Raw genomic sequence first — 25,026 nt, forward strand, 5'->3', positions numbered from 1 at the left:
AAGGGAACCTCCAGTTTAGGCAACTGAAGCAAAATGTAAGGGGCACTGATAGCCACTAAATCTAGCAAACAACACCTTCAGTAATTGCGCAAAGACTGATGGATGCACCTCCAGTATGTTTGTTCCCATTGAGCAGGTGCTTCTAGTGCCGCTACGTACATCTGCCGAGCCAAAGGAGCAGAAACAATAACCTCATTTCTAGCACTTAAAGGGTTCAAGGCACTTTGCACAATTTTCTGTAACTTTTACCACCTTGGACCAATGATATTACAGTTTTAAAATGTATCAAGTGCATTTGTATATGTGGCAAACAACTTGTTTGAGACAGGAAGGCACACAGGAGTCAGGTCATCATTGAATAACACCACCCTATTGCTTAGAATAACCCAGCTCCGTTTTGCCTCAATGTAGATGACCATATGGCACGAACGGATTTCAGGGGAAATATGAAGTAGTGAGCATTCAGTACATTTAGCTGGTTTATCTTGCCGAGTAGGATGAAAGCATCCCCTATATGAATATGGCGTATATTTGATGTCTTGACGTATGGACATTTCATCCCCATGGCATTTCATATTTGACGTATAGACATTTCATCCCCATGGCATTTCATATTTTCAAATCACAAGAACGGAACCACTGTTGACCACTAGTTAGCCGACCACTGCTATGTTCTTAGAAAATGAAGTGGCATTATTGTGCTGGTTTTGTGAAATACATGATGTGGGAGCATTTTCAAGGGGTGTTGTTTTATGCTCGCATGTAATCTCATCAAGTCTTTTTGCTGTAATGGGAACACAACAGATTTAGCTTTTGTTTAAGGCTCAAAACTGTTTGTTTTTTTATATGATCTTTTATCACAAAATTGTTGCTATGCACATTCATCCTACTCCACTGGAGCGTTGGGCTCAGCTTTTCAGTTTATCTGCCTGCAGTATTGCATTTCAAGTCATCGAGGATTTTGCCGTGGCAACCAAAGGAGACCTGCTAAAAACGGTGCTCTCTTACAATTCCACAACATGCAAAAAAAAAAGCATCATTGTCTGAAGTGATTCCAAGTTGGTCCTGTGGGACATTATTAGGCTTGTCAGTTTGTTGTGAGGTACCCTTGTGGGTTTAGGCTCAGAAACTCCAAAAACTACTCTGAGCCAATGAGGTACGGTATTGGGCAAACATGTCACACACAAAAATTGTCCACCAGCAAAGGTTTGCAATTGGTCATCATGCAAAATACATGGTGCGTAATGTGTCTTGATGAACTTGCACAGCCTTAGCTAAGGCCTGTGGATCCCTCCCATTGCTTTGTCCAGAGATGTGACTGCCTTCCCCACTGGAAAAGATGTAAACAACCATCAACCTCCGCCACAAAAAGAATAGCTCCAATATTTACTCAACTTCAATGAGTAAAACCTAAAGAGGTCCACTTACCTGTCATGTTCCTTATCAACCAAGTGGTAACGTGCTCTGAAAGCCACCAGTCGAGCATAATATGCAGGTGCAGGTATGGAAACAGACCGTGTGCAACGAACATATGTGTGACATAACTGGTAGGTGAGAATCTGAAGTTCATCAGCTGTGAACCGGTTATCATCCCAAAGAACATAGTAATGGGATGGACGGCTGGTGCCCTACAGAAGATAAAATAGTATCACCGATAAGTAAAGTTAAAGGTTCAGTTTTAGAGAAATGCAGCTGTATGTCCTTGGTAGCTGATGACCCTAGTTTTTCATCCATTTATAACCTTGACTATGTTTGCCAACTAAATCTCGAATAGAAAACATTTAAAGGGTAACTCCACTTTCGTGGGGGAAAAAAATAGCAAATAAAGAAAAGAAATATAGCGTATACAATTGCGACACAAGATATATCATAACTGAATATTAAAAAAATACTTTCCTTTTTAATCTGCAGCCGCTGTAATTTTCTAAAAATGCCATGCAATATGGCTACCTGGAGCTATTCTGTACACAAAATGTGTACTGACCACACCCCAGAATCATAATTTCCTGCTTGTGTGATTGGCTCACCAATTTTCCCATTAGTCTGCCTAAGATACAAGTCAGATTTCAGGCATCCCCTGCAATAAAAATGTCATTTTTGGGGAGATACTCCCAATAGCAAACACGTCTAAAGGGATGCAGGCCCAGCGGATTTCATCATTAGTGCTCTGCAGCTGCACAGCTGATTAATTATGAAACCACTCCCATTAGACCCACTCAGCACAGAGGAACAAACAGTGATTTCTTCAGAAGAACACAAGGTAGGAATCTGCAACAAAGGTTGCTTTAAGTCCTTGCAATGTACATAGATCACCTATAGGGGAATGATTTTTTTTCTCAACAAGGTGGAGTTACGATTTAACGATATGATCTTCACCCCCCCCCCCCCCTTATTACTATCATATTCCTACCCTCAAAGAGCACTTAATAAACATTACCTGGATACCTGCATGACTACACAGATAAAAATCAAACTCAAATGGATGTGTGATATTGGTGTCAACAGTTGTTCCTGCTGGAATGTTTCCACTTTTTCCAATCTGTATGTGCAAAAACGAAAACCATTAAAAAATGTAAGACAGAACACATACAGTTTAAAGCAGTAAAATACCAGTATTAACCAAAAGACCGAATTACATGAAATACCTAAAAAGAATAACCCAAAATGTTGCCTGCACCGAAAAGAATGACAGTTATGTTAGTTTGATGTCCAACTGTTTTATATAAGCGGTCATTTTAGGATAAAAGAGAATAGGCAGAAAATAAATAGCCCAACCTTTTTTTAACTTTCGATATAGTAGGGAAGGGTTAAAACTTCTATAAACTTATTTTTATGCAGTCTGGAGATGCAAAGGGAAACGATAGAAAATATCCTCAAATTGACGGGGAACTCCCATCTTAGATAGTTGTCACTAAAATATGTGAAACTGTTGGAAGGTTTTCCCTCACCTCTTGCTCACCCTAAAATATAGGATTTACCCTCATATTCTGTTATGGTGACAATGGTCATCAGGATAAATGATTAAACTTCTCCCTAGAGGGGACAGAGTCCACAATAAAAACTTGGCAGAGGGTTTAACCCTTCCTTAGACTAGACAAAACTAAAAAAAAAGTGTTGTCTTTATATACAGTTCAGGGCCTTATTCACACTGGCATCTGGGAAGTATAAACTACTTTTATTTTTTCTAAACCCGTTAGGGCAGCCCATAGATAGGTGAGTTTATTTTGCTCCATCAGCGTTTGACCAGCAAAAACTGACCTGATTTCCCTATTCACACATTTGGGGTAGATGGGGGAATCCTCCCCGCTGTGTCATTGTATTCTGACAGATTTAATAAAGAAATCTTTATAGGAGAGCAGGAGGGGGTGTGTCTCTCCTCTGACTCACTCAGGGGGCGTTTAGTTCTGTTACCAGCACAGCAGTAAAAGATTATTTCTACAGCCACAGAGTAATAGGATCACACTCGCCACCTGCTGGCAGCAGAGAAGAGTATAAAACATTTATACTGTATGCAATATTTCAAATTAAAGTGGCTGTAGAGGCTTAGTGTAGTGTTTTTTTTTTTATCCTAATCCATTCTCTGCATTAAGGTAAAAAAAACGTTGATGGTAACCCCCCTCAGACACTCCCTAAATAGCAACAGCGCTGCTCACTCTCTCGCTCTCCTTACTGGACATGGAAGTTTCAGCTGGAGCCAGTGAGGAGGTGTTGAGGAATCCTGTCAGGAGGTAGCGGGAGATGGGGCTGAGCCGCACTGTAGCTGCAGACGCACACACGACCTTGTATGTCTGCCCAAAAGCATGCGGTTTGCTATGGGGGCAGACAAAGAAGAGAGGAGCATTGAGCACTGGAGAGGAACCCCAGAAGAGGAGGTTCTGGGCAGCTCTGTAATAAATATTGCACAGAGCAGGTAAAGTATAACATGATTGTGATTTTTTTTTTGTTTTTAAAACTTTTTTAAAATTTATATTTAAACTGCAGAACATATTACAATAAACTTCTTTTAAAATGTATTTCCTTCTGAAAAGCTCCTTATTCATTTTTAAATATAACCATATAGTTTAACCGCCTCCCAACCAGCCGCCGCAGACATACTGCAGCAGGGTGGCTCTGCTGCGTAAACCACCATACCCGTACGGCGGCTCGTGGGAGCAGGTCTCGGGCCTGCTCCAATGGCGGCGCAATCACGTCCCCGCTCTCTTACCCTGCAACTAAGCAACAGGTCCGGTGGCCTCCGGGAACCCGGCGATCGCTGCAGGGACTGACAGAAGGCGGTGTGCCATTGTAAACACCTCCTCACAAAGGAGCGCTTATAGATGGACTCTCACCTTCACAGTTGGACCCCTAGTATACAAGGAGGTCATAATCACATAAACCAATATCAAGTTCCTGTCAGCGTTCACTCCCATCAAGCATATGATCGCAAACAGAAAAAGGAGTCTTTGTAGTTTACTTAAAAAAGTGGCCTCTGAAGAAGTCCAATCAGGACACAACATGTCAAGTGGGAGGGGCTGTGACATCACCAAGCTATCTGAAGTGCTCTGTCACACTTGACACTGTGGATCCAGGGCTTCAGGGGGACAGAAGAAGGTGGCAGGCAACTCCAGGAACCTTATTCTATTTATCAGTTGGCGAAAGAAGAGTGGTCCAAAATTCCAGTGGAAAGGTGTAAGAAACTCACTGATGGTTACAAGAAGTGATTGATTTCAGTTATTTTTTCCAAGGGGTGTGCTACCAAATAATAAATTGAGGGCGTCAATACATTTTTCTAGTCCATTTTTGGAGTTTTGCGTGAAATGTGCCAGATTTGACTTTTTGTTTCTCCACTTTTTTTGTGTTATACCAATATAAACAAAATAAATAAACATGAGAATGCCTAAACATTTATAATTGCAACAATTTTCTGGGCGAAGTGGTGCATTACCTGACAAAAATGCAGGGGTGCCAATATTTGTGGCCATGACGTATATGCTGTTTTATGCATTTCAAGTATATGCTTTATTAAATAAACTTACTTATATAGAGAGCACTACGGAGCCTCCTTCTGTTTGAGATCATATGCTTGATGGGGATGAACGCAGACAGAAACTTGGATTTTTGCCAGTGATCAGGAGATTGGTTTATACGCTTATGACCTACTTATATTCTAGAGGTCCAACTGTGAAAGTCTATCTATAAGAGGACCTATTTGTGGAGGTTTTTACGGAGGAGAGTGTGTGTAACCGTTAACACATGGTAAGATTTAGGTGCATGTATGATAAGATTCACATTTTGGATATATATACATATATATATATATATATATATATATATATATATATACACATACACACACACATACAGTATGGTTTTAGGTGCACAGAGGAGTTGTGTTCACAGTAACATAAATTTGTTTGTTGTTACTGGACGCATGGGGTTATGCTATATATATATATTTGCTATAAAATATTGTGATGTTAGATCATTTATATTTTGTGATATAAGTGTTTTTAGTTTTCTAAGTGTCCTGGTCATGAAAGTGATACATACTAATAAAGACTTAAACTTTAGATCTGAATCATGAACATGCTTCTTACAGAGCAATGGGTCAGTCACTAGGCTGTTTTTGATGACTGCTTCAGCAACAATTTAGGCCAGAATATTGTACTTTAAGCAAAGAAACCAAAGTTACCATGCATCAGTAACATATAAGCAAGGTATCACTTACCCGTTCACTGCGATCTGCACAAAACAGACGCGTGTGGTGACGTTTCTGCACTACTATGTAGGTGATGCCTGGCTGGTAGTCTTTCTCTAGTTTAATACAGGCATCTCGAATAGCCAGCAGCTCATAGTGCAATATCTGAGGAGGACAAAACTACTTATTTCAAGTTGCCTAGTGACCAAACAAAACACACAATCAAACTAACTAGACATTTACCTGTGGAAGTTGTCCTTCTGGAACACCATCTCGATAGAAAATAATTCTGGTTGGTTTGAACCGAGTAGATTTATAGAACTGGATGAGAAGCTCCCGCACCATATAAGACAGGTCCTCAATGATCTCTTGTCGAGGGCGCTGTACTCTCACTGTGGCACAATATCTGCTCGGATGAGCATCCATGCTTCCTACCACCTGTGTTCATTTAAAAGCCATTTTATCAATGCCTAAGAAGAGCAGTAGGTAAATAGATATTTATTTCCCCAAAAGCTGTTTACTAGAGCAAGATCCACTTTTTTAAAAAAATATTCCTCTAAAGTACTCAAAAGACAAAATAATTGTAAAAATTGAAATTTGTCTTACCGTAAAACCCTTTTCTCTGATGTTCATTGACGGACACAGCTCCAGAATCTTCTTGACCATTGGGTTATGCTGCCCTCTACAGGAGTAGGACACTAGGCAGGAAAAAGCTTTACCACACCTACAGGGCAGTCCCAGGGGGTATACTTCCACTTCCTGCTATAGGCATTCAGTTTTGTTGCAAGCAGCGTCAGAAGAAAAATCAACTCAATAGAGGGGTGGGTGCTGTGTATCAATGAACATCAGAGATAAGGACTACGGTAAGACAAAAATCCAATTTTCTCTTTTGCTTATTGACAAACACAGCTCCAGATTCTTCTTGACCACTGGGATGTCTCAAAGCAGTGTCAAAATGAGGGGTGGAAAAAAATACATCAGAAAAAATTCTAAAACTAGTCAACCAGGTAACATGGAGTTCAATTAGGAACAACTGGAGCTCACCTGAAAAAAGAATACACCCTCAAAGAGGACCAAGTCCTCTCAAACAGCCAGTTGCAAAACCTTACAGCCAAAAGCAGCATCTGCAGGTGCTAACATCTACTTTGTAGAATTTTGTGAAAGTGTGCACAGACGACTAGGTGGCCGCCTTGCAAACCTGCATCACTGACGCCTGATGGCGGGAGGCACAGGAAGCACTAAGCAACCACGTAGAATGCGCCTCAACTGGGAAAGGAGGAACCTGAACCTTGATCGAACAGGCCTGTACTACCGTCTCTCTGATGCATCTGGAAATTGTCACGGCAGATGTGGCCAACCCTTTGCGAGGTCCATCTAAGGACAAAAAGGGAGTCTGATTTCCTAAACTACTCAGTTGCCGCCAGGTACACCCTGATCACCCAAACCACATCCAGAGAATGCAAGGCGATCTCCTTAGGATGCTTAGGACACAGGGAAGGCAACACAATGCCTTCATTTAGATGAAAACCATAGACAACCTTAAGGAAGGAACGACTGACAAGGGGGAAGCACCACTTTATCTCTGTGAACCACCAGATCAGGTGAACGACAAGACAAGACTGCCAGCTCAGGCACCCTGCGTGCGGAAGTAATTCCCACCAAGAAGGCTACTTTCTGGGACAATGTAAGCAGAGGAATCTCGCGAGTATTTTCAAAGGCCGTTTCTAAAGAACCGACAGTACCAAATTGAGGTCCCACAGAGGCAATGGAGACCGCACAGGTGGAGTCAACCCCCTGAACAGAGGTGCGAACCAAGGAATGCATAGCCAAAGGGCGTTGAAAAAAATTGCCAAGGCCGAAACCTGGACCTTGATGGTACCCAGGGCCAGGCGCTGTTCCACATCTCTTTAGAGGAACGCCAAAATGCGAGCCACTGAAACTGAACGGGAAGGAACCCCCAGAGACTCAGACCAAGCAATGTATGCTTTCCAAACGTGATAGTAACTCTTCCTAGAAGTAGATTTCCTATCCAACAGCGAGTCTGACAGCCCCCTATCCTTCAGCACCTGACTTTCAACAGCCATGCCGTTAAAGCCAGTGACTGTAAAGCAGGATGGAAGATCGGCCCTTGGGCCAACAGGTCTTCTCTGAGAGGGTGTCGGACATCGGCGACCAGCCGTACTAGATCAGCATACCAAGACCGGCAAGGCCAGTCTCGGGCCACAAGGGTGACCGGAATTCCTTCTGCCTCGATCCTCCGTAGAAGTCTCGGCAGATGTTTGAGAGGGGGAAAGGCGTATATCAGACAGCACAGGCCACAAGGAGCCACCAGTGCGTCAGTGGCGTCGGCTAAAGGATCCCGCGACCTTGCCACGTATCCCTGCACCTTCCTTTTAAGACGGGAGGCCAACAGGTCCACCTAGGGAGTTCCCCACTGGAGACACAGCTGGTGAAACACCTCTGGAATATGCACAGCAAAGAGAGCTGGAACGTTTCACCCACCTTAGAATGCTGGCTACTTCTCGAGCCGCAAGGACACTTTTTGTGCCCCTTTGGTGATTGACATATGCCATGGTCGTGGCATTGTCTGACTGAATCCGTACCGGACACCCATGAAGACAAACTGTCAAATGGGCCAGACAAAGTCTGATTGCCCGAAGTTCCAGTACACTGATTGGTAGTTTGGACTCTGGAGGAGTCCAGACCCCGTGAGCATAAACCGTGCCCAAAACACTACCCCACCCAGACAGGCTGGCATCCCTGGTGACCACCGTCCAGTACCAGGGAAGGAAGGATTTTCCCTGTCGAAGAGCCAGAGAGCAAAGCCATCAGATCAGAGACCCTCTCGTACCCTGTTTTAGCAGGATCAGATTGTCTAGAGACTGCAGATTCTCGTCCCACTTGGCAAAAATCTCTCTCTGCAGAGGTCTTGTGTGGAACTGTGCAAACGGAACCGCCTTGAAGGTAGACACCATCAGGCCCAGCACCCCCATGCATGTCCTGAGAGACAACTGGCTGCTGGACAACAGAAGTCGAAAAGCAACAAGTAGCTTCAGGAGCTTGTCCAGCGGAGGAAACAGACAGGCTGAGGTCGAGTCCAGAGTCAGACCCAGATATAGTCCAACATGGTGGACGGAACTAGAGCAGACTTCTGGAAGTTTATTGTACAACTGAACTCCTGCAGAGTCCGCACAGTGATGTCCAGGTTGTCCCGTAGAGCACCGCAATCCCCCACTGTCGCTACAATGCTAGCACCGGGGCTAACACTTTTGTGAACACCCGAGGAGCGAAACCAAAGGGTAACACCACAAATTGATAATGCTCCTTGCCCACAGCAAAATGTAGAAAGCACTGATGCCAGATGTATATCGGGATATGGAGATAAGCCCTCTTGATATTGATAGAGGCCAGAAGATCCCCTTGATGAAGAGATGCCATCACCGAATGGATGGACTCCATCCGAAACGTATGTACCCGCACAAAGCGGTTTAGGGATTTGAGGTCCAGGATTGGAAAAAACGGAATTTTTGTAAAATCTTACCTGTAAAATTCCTTTCTCTGAGTCCTCCGACAGTCGCCGCCCACTTCATATTCATCACCAATGGGGTTATGTCCTTTATTCCGTAGGAGTAGCTAGGCAATAGAATATGTTAGTACAAAGACTTTTAACATATCCCACCCCCAGGGGGTGGTCCCCTCAGTACATAACCCTCCACTTCCTGTATCCAACTCAGTTTCAGTGGAATAGCAGTAGAGAGTACATCAAAACCCCAAAAGAGGGGCGGGGGCGGCGACTGTCGGAGGACTCAGAGAAAGGAATTTTACAGGTAAGATTTTACAAAAATTCAGTTTTCTCTTACGTCCTCCGACAGTCGCCGCCCACTTCATATTCATCACCAATGGGGATGTCCCAAAGCAGTGTAAATATGAGGGGTGGGAAGAACTCAGCCGCGCCCAAGGCAACGCCGTCTCCCCATCAGAGAAAGGAACCTTACCAAAGGAAGGAAACCAGTTGGGCATAAGAACAAAACACTCGCTCAACAGGAGCAAGAAAACCCAGGGAAAAAACAAAAATCCCAAAAAGCCAAAGAACCCGTAACAAGGGCTCTAGGAAACTGCCGCACTAAGAACCTTGCGGCCAAAGGAAGCATCAGCCGATGCCTGAACATCTACTCTGTAGAATATCGTGAAAGTGTGTACAGTCGACAAGTCGCCGCCTCACACACCTGGGCCACAGAGGCCCCATGACGACAGGCCCAAGACGTACTCAGAGATCTGGTAGAGTGCGCCTTCACAGGTACAGGGGGAACTTTCCCCCTCAAAGCATAGGCCTGATCAATGGTCCGTCAGAGCCATTTGGCGATTGTAGAAGCCGACGCCGCCATGCCCTTCCGAGGACCTCCCGGAAGGACAAACAAGGCATCCGACTTGCGAGAAGACTCAGTCGATTTGAGATAGACTCTAATCGCCCGGACAACATCCAAGGAGTGAAGCAACACCTCCGTCGGAAGCTTCGGCTTCGAGCAAAGCGAAGGTTTGACAATGTCCACATTGAGATGAAAGTCCGAACCCCTTTTTGGAAGAAAAGAAGGGTTAGGTCGCAAGACCACCTTGTCCAAATGCACAACCAGACACGGAGACTTGCAGGACAAGGCTGCCAGCCCCGACACTCGACGAGTCGAGGTGATAGCCACCAAAAAGGCGACCTTCTTGGATAACAAAGACAGCGAGATCTCCCTGAACCTTTCAAAAGGAGCACGCTGCAATACTGATAGAACTAGATTCAAGTCCCAAGGGGGAAGAGGGTCCCTCCTAGGAGGGATCAGATGACGTACCCCCCGCACAAAAGTGCCAACCAAAGAATCAGATGCCACAGGCCGTTGAAAAAGAACGGCCAAAGCAGACACCTGACCCTTGATCGTGGCCAGCGCCAGACGCTGGTCAACACCCGTCTGAAGGAAGGGCAACACCCTAGACACCGAATAAGTGTCAGGAGAGAAACCCCTGGATTCGCACCAGGCAAAATACGCCTTCCAAGTACGGTAATAAACCTTCCCCGAGGAAGACTTCCTCGCATTTATTAAGGTGTGAATGAACTCAGGGGAAAGACCCCTGTTCTTCAGGACCTCGGATTTAACAGCCAGGCCGTCAAGACCAGCAACTGTAAAGCAGGATGGAAGATCGGTCCTTGCGACAGAAGATCTTCTCGAAGAGGCAGACGCCACGGGGCGTCGATTGCCAGATATACGAGGTCTGCGTACCAGGACCGGCGAGGCCAGTCCGGTGCCACAAGAATCACCGTGGTCGGTTCCGCGAAGGAACCTGGACAGCAATAGAATCGGTGGAAACGCATACATCAGTTGGTGCTGATGCCACGGGGCAACCAACGCGTCCGACGAGTCTGCCCGAGGATCGCGCGTCCTTGCCATGAACCGTGGTACTTTGTTGTTCAGACGAGACGCGAACAGGTCTACCTCCGGAAGACCCCACCTCGCGCACAACACCTGGAAGACAGCCGGGTGAAGGGACCATTCCCCCTGGTCCAGGGTCTGGCGGCTCAGATAATCCGCCTGCCAAATTTTCTCCCCCGGAATGTGAACTGCCGATATTGCCGGGACATGCGTCTCGGCCCAAGACAGAATCGCGGCCACTTCTCGAGCCGCCCGGGCACTCCTGGTGCCCCCTTGGTGATTGATGTAAGCCACCGCCGTGGCATTGTCCGTCTGCACCCGAACCGGGTTCCAACGACGAAGACAGAGGAGTATCGCTCGCAGTTCCAGAACGTTGATCGGAAGGGAGGATTCCTCCGTCGACCAAACACCCTGGGCGGACAGAACGCCCAGAACACCACCCCAGCCCGACAGGCTGGCGTCCGTGGTGATCACCGTCCACGAAAGGGGACGAAAAGACTTGCCCCCCGATACTGAGGGGGATTGAAGCCACCACAGAAGAGCCCTTCTGGTCTGAGAACTCAATGACATCTGGAGATCCAGAGACTGCGGACGCCCGTCCCACTTGGACAATATCTCCGCTTGGAGATCCCGTGTGTGAAACTGGGCGAAGGGAATCGCCTCGAAAGCCGAGACCATCAATCCCAGACACCGCATGCACGTCCGAATGGACGAAGAGGGAACGTCCCTGAGGGACCTGACTGCCACCTGAAGAGCTGCGAGTTTTTCTTCCGGCAAGAAGACCTTCGCCTGGACAGAGTCCAGAACCATACCCGGGTAAGAAAACCGAACCGATGGGCACAATGTCGACTTTGGAAAATTGATCGTCCAACCAAACTCCTGCAGAGTCTGCAACGTGACGGACAGATCCTTCTCCAGACTCTGGCTGGTCGCAGACCGAACAAGAATATCGTCCAGATACCCCAGAACCGAAATGCCCTGGGCCCTCAACAAAGCCAGAACCGGTGCCAGCACTTTGGTGAACACCCTCGGAGCCGAGGAGAGACCAAAAGGCAACGCCACAAATTGGTAATGATCTTCCGCTATGGCGAATCGAAGGTACCTCTGGTGACCCTCGAAAATCGGGATGTGAAGATACGCATCCTTCAAGTCGATGGAAGCCATGAACTCCCCCGGAACCAGGGCAGCCACCACTGACCGCAGGGATTCCATGCGGAACTTGCGCACCCGCACAAAGCGGTTCAGCGCCTTCAAGTCCAGAATCGGACGCACCTAGCCCTCCTTCCTGGGCACGGTGAGCAGATTGGAATAGAACCCTCGAAATCTGTCCCGATGAGGCACCGGGACCACCACTCCCTGAGCCCTCAGGTCCTGCACCGCTAGATGCAGGTCCCGCAAACGCTCCGGGGATAAGAGAAGACTGGAGGGAAAAAATCTGCTCTCCGGCCGAGAGAGAAACTCGATCTAGTAGCCAGATCGAACGATTTCCTGTGAATTGGGTGAGGGCGCCCCTTCAGGCCGCACTGTTGTGGGCCGCAGAACCGGATTGGCCGGACTTTTGCTTACCTGCCCACGGCTTCTTGCGGGAGCCTTGACCCTTGGACGGCTTGCCCCAAAGTGTGACCGAAAGGCACGAAAGGACCCCTGAGGGGGCCGAAATAAAGCATTCTTTTTTTTTTTTTTTTCCAGGAGCCGTCTCAGTCTTGTGGGATTGAGGTAAGAGCGTGCTCTTACCCCCCGTGACCCCTTTAATTAGGGCATCCAGGGATTCGCCAAAAAGGCGAGAACCATCAAAAGGCAGATTGGCCAAGGTCTTACGTGAAGATTGATCCACAGACCAACACTTCAACCAAACCAGGCGGCGAGATAACACCGCCACACTGTGTACACGTGCAGCCAACGGAACCATATCCAGGTCCGCATCACACAAATACATGACACCCTGGTGGATTTGATCCACCATATCCAAAGTCGCCTGGGGGGCAGAATCAGCCACCAGGACACGCCTAAGCACCTGCGTCCAGCTCGCGACCGCCTGGGCCGCCATAAGTGAAGCAAATAAAGCTTTCAACATAGAACCCATAATAGAATAGGTACGACGGGCAAGGGACTCCATCCTCTTGTCCGTGGCATCCCGGAACACCGGGGTGTCTTCAGCAGGAATCGCAGTGGACTTGTTCAAAACTGCTAACGCATGGTCCACCGGAGGTGGGACACACCAACGCCCAGCAGTAGCGGGCGTAAAAGGATAGCGCAGCTTAAACCTACTTGGTACAGCAAAAGGTTTGCGTATATTACGCCATCGTTCTTTCACAGCGCGCTGAAAATCATCAGTGCATGGAAACATCTGCGATGATTTGCGCCTTTTCTGCGTCCCATAAGCCGCCAAGGCAGCTGGAGGACATGTTTTCTCCTCCAAACGCAGAGTTTGCTTGATAGAAGCAACCAATTCATCCATGAGTGCAAGCTCTTCAGACGAGCCAGGGGGAGAATTATCAACCCCCTCTACCTCAGCCTCCATTTCTGACCCTATAAGGTCCAGGGAGGAACGAGACCCCGATAAGGAGATCTCTGCCACAGCAGCCCCAGTACCATCACCCTCTGAAACAGAGGAAATTGAAAACTCTGGGCCTTTTAGAGGATTGAGCAACCACCAGCATTTGCACCTGAGTCGCAAGGCTAGCCACAATCGCAGCCAAATCCCCCCCCGGGGGGGGGGGGAAACCGCAGTCCCCTGGCTTCCCACTAAATTGGCAGGAAACTAGTATTCCTGAGAATCCATGCCCTTGTAGCAGCAAAAATAAAAGGGTGACCGCCCCTTTAAGAGAGCGCTGCGATCGTAGCCCACTCACACTAGGCATCCCACACAAGGGACCCCCACAGGGACAAGTATACCAAGGCAGGATACAGGGAATAAAAAGAAATGAACCTGGAGAGATCGGTGCTGCTGCTGCTGCCTGCGGTGCTCCTGAAGGAAAGGAAATGCTGGCATACAGGGCGCTCTATGAAAGCCTATGGAGACTACAAGAAAATGGCCGCCATGCATGTAAAACATGCGGCCGGAGCGATCGCAGCCAAAATGGCGCCGTTTGGCGCCGAAACCGCCGCTCCCACACCCCATGAGGGAGAAGTAAAACACACCATCTGCCCAAAAAAGGAACATGGTAAACCGCCGCAGCGGCGCTGTAATGTGCCCCAAGCATGAGAACTCAAGCCCCACAGCACACAGCCGTTCACACAGACAGAAAACTGACACAGAGTGCAGCCAGCCCCCCCTCCTGCAGCCCACAGCATGCAATGTGAGAGATAGGGAAAACGTAATAGTGTGAACACAGGGCAAGGTACACAGTCCCAGACTGACACCCCCCAAACAGACAGGTCCCCACATAAATGCACTTACCTCTTAAATGGCGTGGGGGACCCGCACAGGCGAACAAACCGCTGCACATGAGGCAGGGAGAGTCGCATCCAGGACGCATCAGAAGGTGGGTTGAGAAACCGCACAGCGTCCAGTGAGGTAGCCACCTCACCTAGCATCCCTGCACGGAACAGGGATGGGTCGTTCAGATAACTCAGGAGCGATACCTGACTGAACGCTCGATGGCGGGCTGAGAAGCCACTGACCCACAGCCTGCTACCAGGGGGGTCAGCCCGAGACGCAGCCCGCATGATCCTCTTCTTCCGAAGAACTAACTAACGCTGGTAAAATAACAGCTAACAAGAAAGAGAGAAAAAACTGAAATAAAATCCAAAGAAAGGAAAGAGAGCTGAGACAAGGTGCCCCAGCACAGAAACTTCCAGCTACTCCTGACAGCTAGACAAATGAAACTGAGTTGGATACAGGAAGTGGAGGGTTATGTACTGAGGGGACCACCCCCTGGGGGTGGGATATGTTAAAAGTCTTTGTACTAACATATTCTATTGCCTAGCTACTCCTACGGAATAAAGGACATAACCCCATTGGTGATGAATATGAAGTGGGCGGCGACTGTCGGAGGACGTAAGAGAAACTTTGCTTTCCTTTCTGGGAACGAAAACGTTCTGAGCTTGGAACCGGTACAATAACCCCTTTGCAGTAGCAAATCTTGTACCGCCCCAAAGAGACCATGCAGGTGGTCTGAGGATAAACGCAGGTTGGAAGGTAAAAACCTCACTGGAGGATAAGACCGAAATTTGCCAGACCAAATCAGCTCATGGACCCACCTGTCTTGAATCAGGAAGGTCCACGGGTCCGGAAAGAAGCGAAGACGTCCCTCCACCCCAGATATGGGTGAGGGCGCACCTTCAGGCAGAAGAGGGTTTGTTTGCAGGTCTGGAAGGACCTGCCCTCGGCTTACCAGGCCAGGGCCTCTTGGAATCTCCAGGAACATTCCAAAACAGATTTGGATTCTTTGTCTTGAGACCCTGAGGGACGAAAAAATGTGAATGAGCCAAGAAAAAAGGACCACGTCTGCGACAAGACTCTTGACCCCGGAAGTCTGTGGGAGGAGAGTACTCTTCCCTCCTGTGACTCCCTTAATGATTTAATCTAGGGAAGACCCAAACAGGCGATCCCCACAAAGAGGAGATCCGCCAAAGCCTTTTTGGAAGCTTGGTCCCCCGACCAGTATTTCAGCCATATCATGCACCGAAGGACCACTGCTGTCACAGACACCCTAGAAACTAAGCGAACCGCATCCAGAGAGGCATCACAGAAAAACTATAGCTCCTGGACCAACTGGTCCGCCAACTCCACAAAGGCAGAGGGAAGCCGTTCCCCCTCCAGGTCCTGGCGCAAAGCTTAGCCCACTCCATCAAAGTCTGGGACACCAAAGCAATGGTGAACACCGGCCTAAAGACCGAACCGGCTATAACAAACATGTGCTGAACCAAGGTCTCCGCCTTCCTATCAAAAGGGTCCTTGAAAGCCAGAGACTCCTCCACGGAAATCAGAGGGGATCTGTTCAGTCTGGAAACCGGAGAATCCACCACAGGCGGGATCGTCCACTTTTTTACCGGGACTCTTCAAAGAGGTTTGGGGCAACCCCACTGATTTGCAACAATTTTGGTCAAAATAAGCAGGAAAAGGAAAAACCTTTGCCGCTTTAGAGGATTTGCAGGTACCAAAGGTGACCGGCGCCTCGGACGCAGCTTCATCCTCCATTTTTAAAGTTTTCTGCACTGACACAATAAGAGCATCCACCAGCACTTTTTCACACACGGCGGTAGTGGAAGAGGAATCATCCTCACTATCAGAGCACTCAAAGGGGTGATTCGCGTCCACGGTGGCCAGGTTAGACTCAGAATCTGAGGAGAGAGAGGAGGCAGGTGAAGGCAGTGGACGCTTTTTGCTGGTCCTCTTTTGCAGGACCACATCAACCTTGGACACTAAGAGCTCCAGAGCCGCCGCCATTGCAGATAGGGTGGACTGGGACCCAGAAGGGCCAGCTGCCTCTAAGATGGGATCAGGGGGTGAAATCTGCTCCAGGGACTCCATGTTAGAAAGAGAACCTCAGGGCAAAAATAGTAAACAAACACTGCGAGGGGCCCCTGCCACGTCACAAGTCCCAGCACAGCTGAATCGCTATTATAGCGGAGAAAGGAGTATCCCCTCAATCACTCACCATCCCGGTCAGCACAGAGCAGAGCGCTGTATGCTGTACTCCATGCGGTGATCAGAAAGGAAGAAGAAGTCCAGGAGTCAGTCACTACAGGTCCACCACCACAATCACCGCCCCCAAGGCTCCAAAAAGATGGCTGCCGTTTTAGTCAATGGGAAACACTAAGAAAATAGCCACCGGACTACACAAACATGGCTCCCGTATGTACAGTCAGCAGTCTACAGCAAAATGGCAGCTGCATGCGGCTCCTGGGACCCACAGGGGACACCAAGGGACATTCGGCCAGTAAAGGGGGGCCCTGGCAGCAGCTCCCACCAGGACAGCACCCCATAAAATCGCGCGTTCAGCTGTCGGCGGTGCGCCCCCCCCCCCACACCAATCGTCCGCTCAACACCGCACAGATGATCTGGATCAGGTATGACCACCCCCCCCGGGGGGGGGGGAAAGGCTGGGGGAGCTAGATGTGGGTAGAAGGGGGGTGGTCAACAGGGCCCCGATATATGGAGGGGACGCCATGTGGGAAGGAGTGGAACCCGGAGGGGCCCACGTCCACCCCGACAGGCCACCAGGGAAGGAGGGACACCACTCATCATACCTTCGAGTGGGCACCGCTCCAGGCAGACCATCTCTCCATCGGAATGGGGGTGCTGTGGCCAGGAGGCCTGGACCAGGTTGTGTGCGCCATTGCAAAACATTTAACTCGCAAGCCAGCCCCTGTCCAGTGGGGCTACGTTGCGGCCAATCTATCGCGGAGCTGAGGCATGCACGCACTCGCTGGCCAGACTGGGCAGAACGTAAGTATCTAGAATTTCCAGTCCGTTGCCCAGTCCAGCAGTTGATTGTAGATCCCACAGGAACAGAAAATAATAAAATGGGAATAAAATCTGTTTAAAAAGGAAAAAATACCAGGACCAGAGATCCCAGCAAGGAACTAGGTCCTTACTCCTGACTATAGCAGGAAGTGGGAATATACCCCCTGGGACTTCCCCATAGGTGTGGTGAAGCTTTTTCCTGCCTAGTGTCCCATTGCTGTAGGGAGAAGCATAATCCAATGGTCAAGAAGATTCTGGAGCTGTGTCCGTCAATGAACGAAAGAGAAATAAGGGTTTTGTAAAAATGTTTGACTGTCTGGTTGATCCTGCAGTCAGCAAACTCATTGATTGGGATTTTTTTTTTTTTTTACATTTGTACAGATAATTAAATATCAATTACATTGAAATGCAGTATATCTAAACCAGTAAAATCTCTTACAATGCAGGACATGAGCACACATGTGGAGCTATGTAATTGTTTGAGGCCAATAGCTAAGAACTGAAATAGGTCAAATTTTAAGACTTCAAACTGTCTTAAGTCTTAGGCCAGCTAATAACTGAATGCTCATATACGAAGTCAATATTTTTGTGATAGAAGGTAAATACTTTCTAGATTGTCACGAATAGTGTGAAAAACACCTTGTAAAATTAGCTATACACGTAGTTATTATGGTTTATTCTCTCACCGCAGTAATCGAAGGCTTCTTGCCATCACCAGCAGGTGGGTGTGTGACATCTGCTCCAAGAAATATTACCGGCTGCTGGAAGACTGCGGAGCTGCCAAGAGAAAAAGATTAGGTACACACTTATTTTTTTTGTGCCACAGCTGGGTAAACTCATAGAATTCAGAAAACAAAAAGTGATGTCTATGAGCCACAAGAATGTTTAGATGTACATCCATAAATATGATTTAAATACTTTCACAGTTAAGCACCAGTAATTACTGTTGTATTAGTTACTTGCTCTAAATGGAATATTAGTTACTTGCTCTATGTGGAGAAAACATCTCTGAAGATCTAGAGGAATTTCATGAGCACAACTTTACAGTGCCTTTTAAGTGCTCCAAAAATTTCAAAATTAGTTGATTTATTTGTTTAATGTGGTTTTGCATGAATCATATTGATCTATCCAGAAAGGTGCATAATAAACAGCCAGATTAAATTAATGAACCTTATTAATCACATGCCCAAATAATGGTATTAATTTTAAACTCATGCAGCCACTCAATTATTCTTGTCTCAAACTTGAAATCCACCAATCTGAAATGTTGCATTTATGTAACGTCTAAAATGGTATAGCCTAAATAATCTCACATATAGAAAGGGACTAGTAAAACAAGGAAGAGGCATTAGAAGAAAAAAGATAAAGAGAAGAACAGGGACACTACAATAACTGGTGACTAAATACAGTGCATCTAGAACAGTGGTTCTTAACCTGGGTTTGATCGAACCCCAGGGGTTCGGTGAGTCAGTCTCACGGGTTCGGCGGAGGTCAATACACACACCCGACTCATATGATTCATGAGGACACGCCCCGCTCATTGGCTGCAGGTGATCACGCAACATCGCTTGGCCTATCTGTGCTGCAGGGAATTTAGCGCGCCCAGTAGTGGAATCGTAACTGTCGTGATGGTACGTCATGTGATTTCTTTCTTAATATTTAATCCCTTCAGTTTAACTATGTCGAGCAAAAAAAGAAAGTTGTCAGACGTATATGTACAATATGGATTCACATGTATAACGGAACGTGATGGGAGTCAGCGTCCTAACTACATGATTTCCAATGCCAAGTTGAGCAATTCTAGTCTAGCACCGGCAAAACTAAGAGAACACTTCCTTAAGCTGCATGGAGATGGAAAATACAAGAACACAATGCTCTCTGAATTCAAGGTGAGGAGAGCCAGATTCGATGAAAAGGCTAGTCTGCCTGTTCTCGGCTTTGTACCCATCAACAAACTGATCCTCATGGCATCGTACAAAGTAGCTTACCTGATCGCAAAGCAGGGCAAATCACACACCATTGGTGAAACACTTATAAAACCAGCTGTGTTGAAGATGGCGAATATCATGCTGGGAAAAGCGGCTGAAGTTAAGTTATCCCAAATTCATTATTATGTTTTTGTGTGAAAATCATGTTTTAATGGTTTTGTTCTTTGTTCTTGATGGTTTTATTCTTTAATGGTTTTGTTCATTTTGTGCACCTATGTATAAATATATACCTAAATATATACCTATGTTTTGAATTTGAAAAAGTCATATTTTATTTTTCCAATTAAGAAGGGTTCGGTGAATGCGCATATGAAACTGGTAGGGTTCAGTACCTCCAAGAAGGTTAAGAACCACTGATCTAGAAAGTATTCACAGCGCTTCACTTTTTCTACATTTTTTATGTTACAGCCTTATTCCAAAATGGATTAAATGGATTTTTTTCCTCAAAATTTTACAAACAATAACGCATAATGACAACGTGAAAGAAGTTTGTTTGAAATCTTTGCAAATTTATTAAAAATAAAAAACGAAAAAAATCCCATGTACATAATTATTCAAAGCCTTTGCTCAATACTTTGTTGAAGCACCTTTGTCACCAATTACAGTCTCAAGTCTTTTTGAGTATGATGCTACAAGCTTGGCACACCTTTTTTTGGGCAGTTTCTTGCTTCACTGTAGGGATGGTATTGGCCAGGTGATGAGCCGTATCTGGTTTCCTCCAGACATGACACTTGCCATTCAAGCCAAAGAGTTCAATCCTTGTTTCATTAGACCAGAGAATTTTGTATCCCATGGTCTGAGAGTCCTTCAGGTGCCTTTCGGCAAACTCCAGGTGGGCTGTCATGTGCCTTTTACTGAGGAGTGGCTTCCGTCTGGCCACCCTACCATACATGCCTGCTTGGTGGAGTGTTGAATAGATGGTTTCTCTACTGGAAGGTTCTCCTCTCTCCACAGAGAAACGCTGGAGCTCTGTCAGAGTGACCATTAGGTTCTTGGTCACCTCCCTGACTAAGGCCCTTCTCCCCCGATCACTCAGTTTGGCTGGGCGGCCCACTGTAGGAAGGGTGGTGGTTCTGGTGGTTCCAAACGTCTTCCATTTACAGATGATGGAGGCCACTGTGCTCATTGGGACCTTCAATGCAGCAGAAATATTTCTGCACTCTTTCCCACATCTGTGCCTTGATACAATCCTGTCTCTAAAGGGTCTACAGACAATTCCTTGGACTTCATGGCTTGGTTTGTGCTCTGACATGCACTGCTAACTGTGGAACCATATATAGACAGGTGTGTGCCTTTCAAAATCCTGTCCAATTTAATTGAATTTACCACGGGTGGACTCCAATCAAGTTGTAGAAACATCTCAAAGATGATCAGCGCAAACAGGATGCACCTGAGCTCAAATACGAGTGTCATGGCAAAGGTTGTGAATACTTATGTTCCATGAGTTTTTTTTTTAGTTTTTGTATTTTTAATAAATGTGCAAAGATTTCAAACAAACTTCTTTCACTTTATTATTATGAGGTATTGTATATAGAATATTTAGGAAAATAATACATTTAATCTATTTTGGAATAAGGCTGTAACATAACAAAACGTGGAAAAACTGAAGCGCTGTGAATACTTTCCGGATGCACTGTATATTTTAGACTGCCTATACATGACACAGATACTTCACATACTGTCCATACATGACACAGATACTTCGCATACTGTCCAATCTTAGTGTGCAGTGCTTCTAGAGCTATACAGTTCCCTATATGGTCAATAGACAGTTTTCACTGCATGCAACACGGTAAATACTTTTGTATCTGATAAAGTCAAAGTATTACATACTCTGCTATCTGAGCAAAAAAGTAATACAAAAATGCCTCAGATAAAACAAAGATTATCCATACAATTTGAATTGGTTTGCTATATTAACTTTAAACTTGAAGTTAAAAAAAAAAAACATTACCGTTGATGAGGCACTAAGATGTTGTTGATCCCACCTAGTTTGACGTTGATCTTCAGGCACAGGTTGCTGAGAGTCTGTGGGGATGTCTTTACCACATTTTTTACTTGGACACATTGTGTAGCCATGCCAAGCAAAGTGTCCCCAACACGTTTCACTTCCGCTAGAATAAATTAACATTTATTATTGTACAGAAATTATTTTCATTTTTGGACATACATTTACATACAAAACTCGGCTGTCTTGTTACCACGTCTGCCGTTTAGGAAAAACTATGAACTATGTTCTACTTACAACCTTTCTCATAGTCCGGAATTAGAGAAAAAGGGTGTCTGTGTTTTTAAAATATGCCATATATTATCTTAGAAAGGTCACACATGAGCAGATCGTTAAACACTTTTGAAAAACAGTTTGTAGCAAGTAGTACCATGAGCATAAACACAAAGTGATGAGACCTGTGTCCCTAAACAGACTGCACAAAAATCCTATTTTCTTCCGTGTCCTGAAGTTATATAATTGTCAGAACGTTCCTGCAGCCCAAGAGCTGCCTGAAGAATCAAAGTCCGAATCTGACACCGAATGAGGCTGACCCCCCCTTCATATTAGAGAAAAATACCAACATCACCATTGGGACTACACAGAGACTCAAACTGATGTTCGAGACTAAGAAGAAACCGACACCAACCAGAGAGGAACGCGCAACCATAGAAGGAAGCATGGACTGTACACCAAGTGAGAGGGTGGAGAACCTGAACCTACCAAACAACAAATTCCCACCAAGTATAAAGGCCCACCGGACCTAATAAGAGTCAGAAAACAAATCTGTTGCTTGAGAGATTATTAAAACAATCACATCACCAAGACTAGACTTGCCAGGGAGGAACCCTTAAATGGGTGTGAAAATGATTCATTAATCTAAGTAAAAAAAAAACCCTGATTCAATCCCATGAAATCAGCCTGACTAAAGGAGTAAGATGGAAAGACACACCACAATGATAGGCATGGGATGAAAGTCAGAATAAAACCGATGAGATGGGTTATGGAGCTGAGGAGTAAGCTAAGCACACTCACCAGTACATGAGACACACCTATAGGGCAAGCTCTAGGAGGAATCCTGCAGAAAAAAAACCCCTGCCTTTCCCGGACTTCAAGAAACACAGGGCTAAGAATACTCTAGACTCCCCTGATCCAATGATAATGAAGCAGCAGCTGTGAAACAAGGGACAGGATGCAAAGAACCGTACCTGAAGAAAACCAGAACAAGAAATTGTGTCAAAAAGGCCTTTTTCATGAATTGGAGAAACAGCCAACGAATATGAGCCTAACCTCAGGTGAACAGGTTCCATGGAGTCATGAAAACATTTCTTGTTCCTGACCGAAAACCTGCAGCAGGAAACTAGATGGTTTGGCTCACAGACAGCCCATAAAGGCATAGGGACCTCCATCTAACATCCTTTTCCTGCAACTCAGGGTCCAGGTACAGGAACTTCTCCATGTCCAGCCACCATTTGGAAATAGATATCAGAAAATTGTCAGATTGCCTTTAAAGGGTTCAGTGTAAGAATGACTGAAACTACAGGTACTGTCCACAACCAGAATCAGACTACCTCTTCTAATGCAGGAAGGACTCCTGTAACTTCCAGATGGTGAAGACACAGCAGTACAAAGATGGTGTCCAGGGATGTCCAAACCAGGAGAGGTGACCAAGGAGGAATCCCATGAAGTAGAAGTATGCAGCCCTTGAAATGATTCTTGGTTATGTGGAACCCCCAAAGATGGGATAAAAAGACCTTGTCAGGTGTTGAATGGGGGTTGATCAGGCCAGTAAGTACCTGATCTCTTGAGGCAGACACAGTTATGCACAGGAACTAGACCAACAAAGTAAGGGGCTTAGACGAACTGAGAGAAGATGAGAGAAAGAAAGGCACCCTTTAAATGAAGATCCTTTAAACCCTGATGCTCCCGCAAGACATGACAAGACTGATGACGAGATGTCTGATGGCAACCATACTATGGACCCTGCCACTGCAGAGCTTTGCTGGTAAAGGCTGCCTACAGGTGATGGGCAATATGATCCAAAGTGGAAACCTGGCCAGATCTTGGTGTACAGCTGCTCAGAGTCACCCGCCCAGACCAACCATGACTGCTCCCTTGACAGAATGCCATCTGACTGTGCCACAATACGGATGGGAGCAAGAGGCACTAGGACAGACATAAAAATGTGTACTCTGAGAAGAACCAGGTGAGCAGGGGCAACAATGAAAATTCAAAAGCATGCTATGACAAAGGGAAGTCAATATAGGCTGCACTGGACCAGTTCAGAGCCTCTAGGTTGAGGGGACCCCACAGAGTCAGTGCAGGATTGTAAACTGTGTGGTGGCACAGTGGAGAGGAGTATTTTCTGAAGGGAGCGCCAGACAAAAGATAAACCTGTTCACCATTTCCTCAGGTCTCTATTCAGCGTTGTGCACGAGAGCAGCATCCCTGCGCTTTCTACTCACTGGGTCAGAGACAGCAGAAAGAGCCATTGAACAAGCCACGCTCTGTGAGTCAATGGACACAGAGCGTGGCTCAGGAGCAAGACTGCACGAGTACCCCATAGCAAGGTATTGCTATGGGGGAACTCAGAAGGGGGAAGAAGAGCCAGGAGCGCCAACGGGGAATCCCAGAAGAGAAGGATAGGGGCTGCTCTGTGCAAAACCAGAAGAGTATTAGTATCATTGAAGAGATCCATAACCATTGCTCCTAATTCCCTTCACTTTTCTGGACTTGTTACAACTGTTGTATAAACCCACAAAACAACATGGAATTATTCAATCTGTCACACCATTTGTACAAATATAGAGCAGTAGAAGAGAACATGTACTGGTAAAAGTCACAATCATTTAAGCATGCAGTTAAAGTGTTACTAAACCCAGGACCCTGCATTCACTATATCTGGTCTCCCACAGTACACAGAACATGGAAATGCAATTATTTTAGCAAATATAAACTGCTAAATACCTTTTCTCAGCAGCAGTATATAGCAGTCTTGTGGTTTCACTGTCACTGATCAGTGTCTGGTTAAAGCTTGCAGGAGGAGTTTTCATTCTCCCCTGATTGTCCTATGAAGCTGCAGGACCCCTGACCCTCTCTCTGGAAAGTGCTGATTGGCCCTGTGCTATTCACATACACTCTCCCAAGAAAAACTCTCTAGCAATACACACCAAACTGAGCATGTGCAGCTTGTCCCCTACCCTCTGTAATATCCAGAGATGGATTGAGGACTGTGGAAGAATGGGAGGATCAGAGAAGGGAGGATCAAACAGCTTTTTTACACAATGCAGAGGATTAACCCCTTAAGTTCCACAGTGAGTATACCAAGCATACTTTACTGCATATACAGGCTGATTTTACTGTTGTGGATTCAGTACCACTAAGTTTATGATACATTTTAATCAATTTTTCACATTCTCTTACCATATACTGGTGTTTTTCCTGGCAGTATTACAATAATGAGTTGGAGCCCAGAGTAGGTGTTTTTGAGGTGTCTGAACATTGGCTCAACACTGTCCGCGCCCTGCGCGTATTTACAGAAACATGGCTGA

The 25,026-nt window shown here is 46.2% G+C and overlaps 1 protein-coding gene across 1 annotated transcript in view; it reads right to left on the reverse strand.

Annotated features, from left to right (window-relative positions):
- Positions 1 to 583: 583 nt before the first annotated feature.
- The window catches only part of LOC309545131 (protein argonaute-1), a 180,186-nt gene continuing 155,743 nt past the window's right edge, over positions 584 to 25,026 (reverse strand). The window contains exons 12-19 of the mRNA XM_082244261.1: positions 24,899 to 25,026; positions 21,443 to 21,602; positions 18,187 to 18,277; positions 5,921 to 6,115; positions 5,708 to 5,842; positions 2,438 to 2,539; positions 1,429 to 1,628; positions 584 to 1,330 (exon numbers count right to left, since the gene is read on the reverse strand). The exon at positions 24,899 to 25,026 is cut by the window's right edge and continues 57 nt beyond it. Of these exons, the coding sequence (XP_082100387.1) occupies positions 1,222 to 1,330; positions 1,429 to 1,628; positions 2,438 to 2,539; positions 5,708 to 5,842; positions 5,921 to 6,115; positions 18,187 to 18,277; positions 21,443 to 21,602; positions 24,899 to 25,026 (1,120 nt within the window). The 3' untranslated portion in view covers positions 584 to 1,221. The remainder of the gene's footprint in view (positions 1,331 to 1,428; positions 1,629 to 2,437; positions 2,540 to 5,707; positions 5,843 to 5,920; positions 6,116 to 18,186; positions 18,278 to 21,442; positions 21,603 to 24,898) is intronic.

The sequence above is a fragment of the Pelophylax lessonae genome (genome assembly GCF_965119305.1).
Source record: "Pelophylax lessonae genome assembly, chromosome: 2".
NCBI classification, from domain to species: Eukaryota; Metazoa; Chordata; class Amphibia; order Anura; family Ranidae; genus Pelophylax; species Pelophylax lessonae.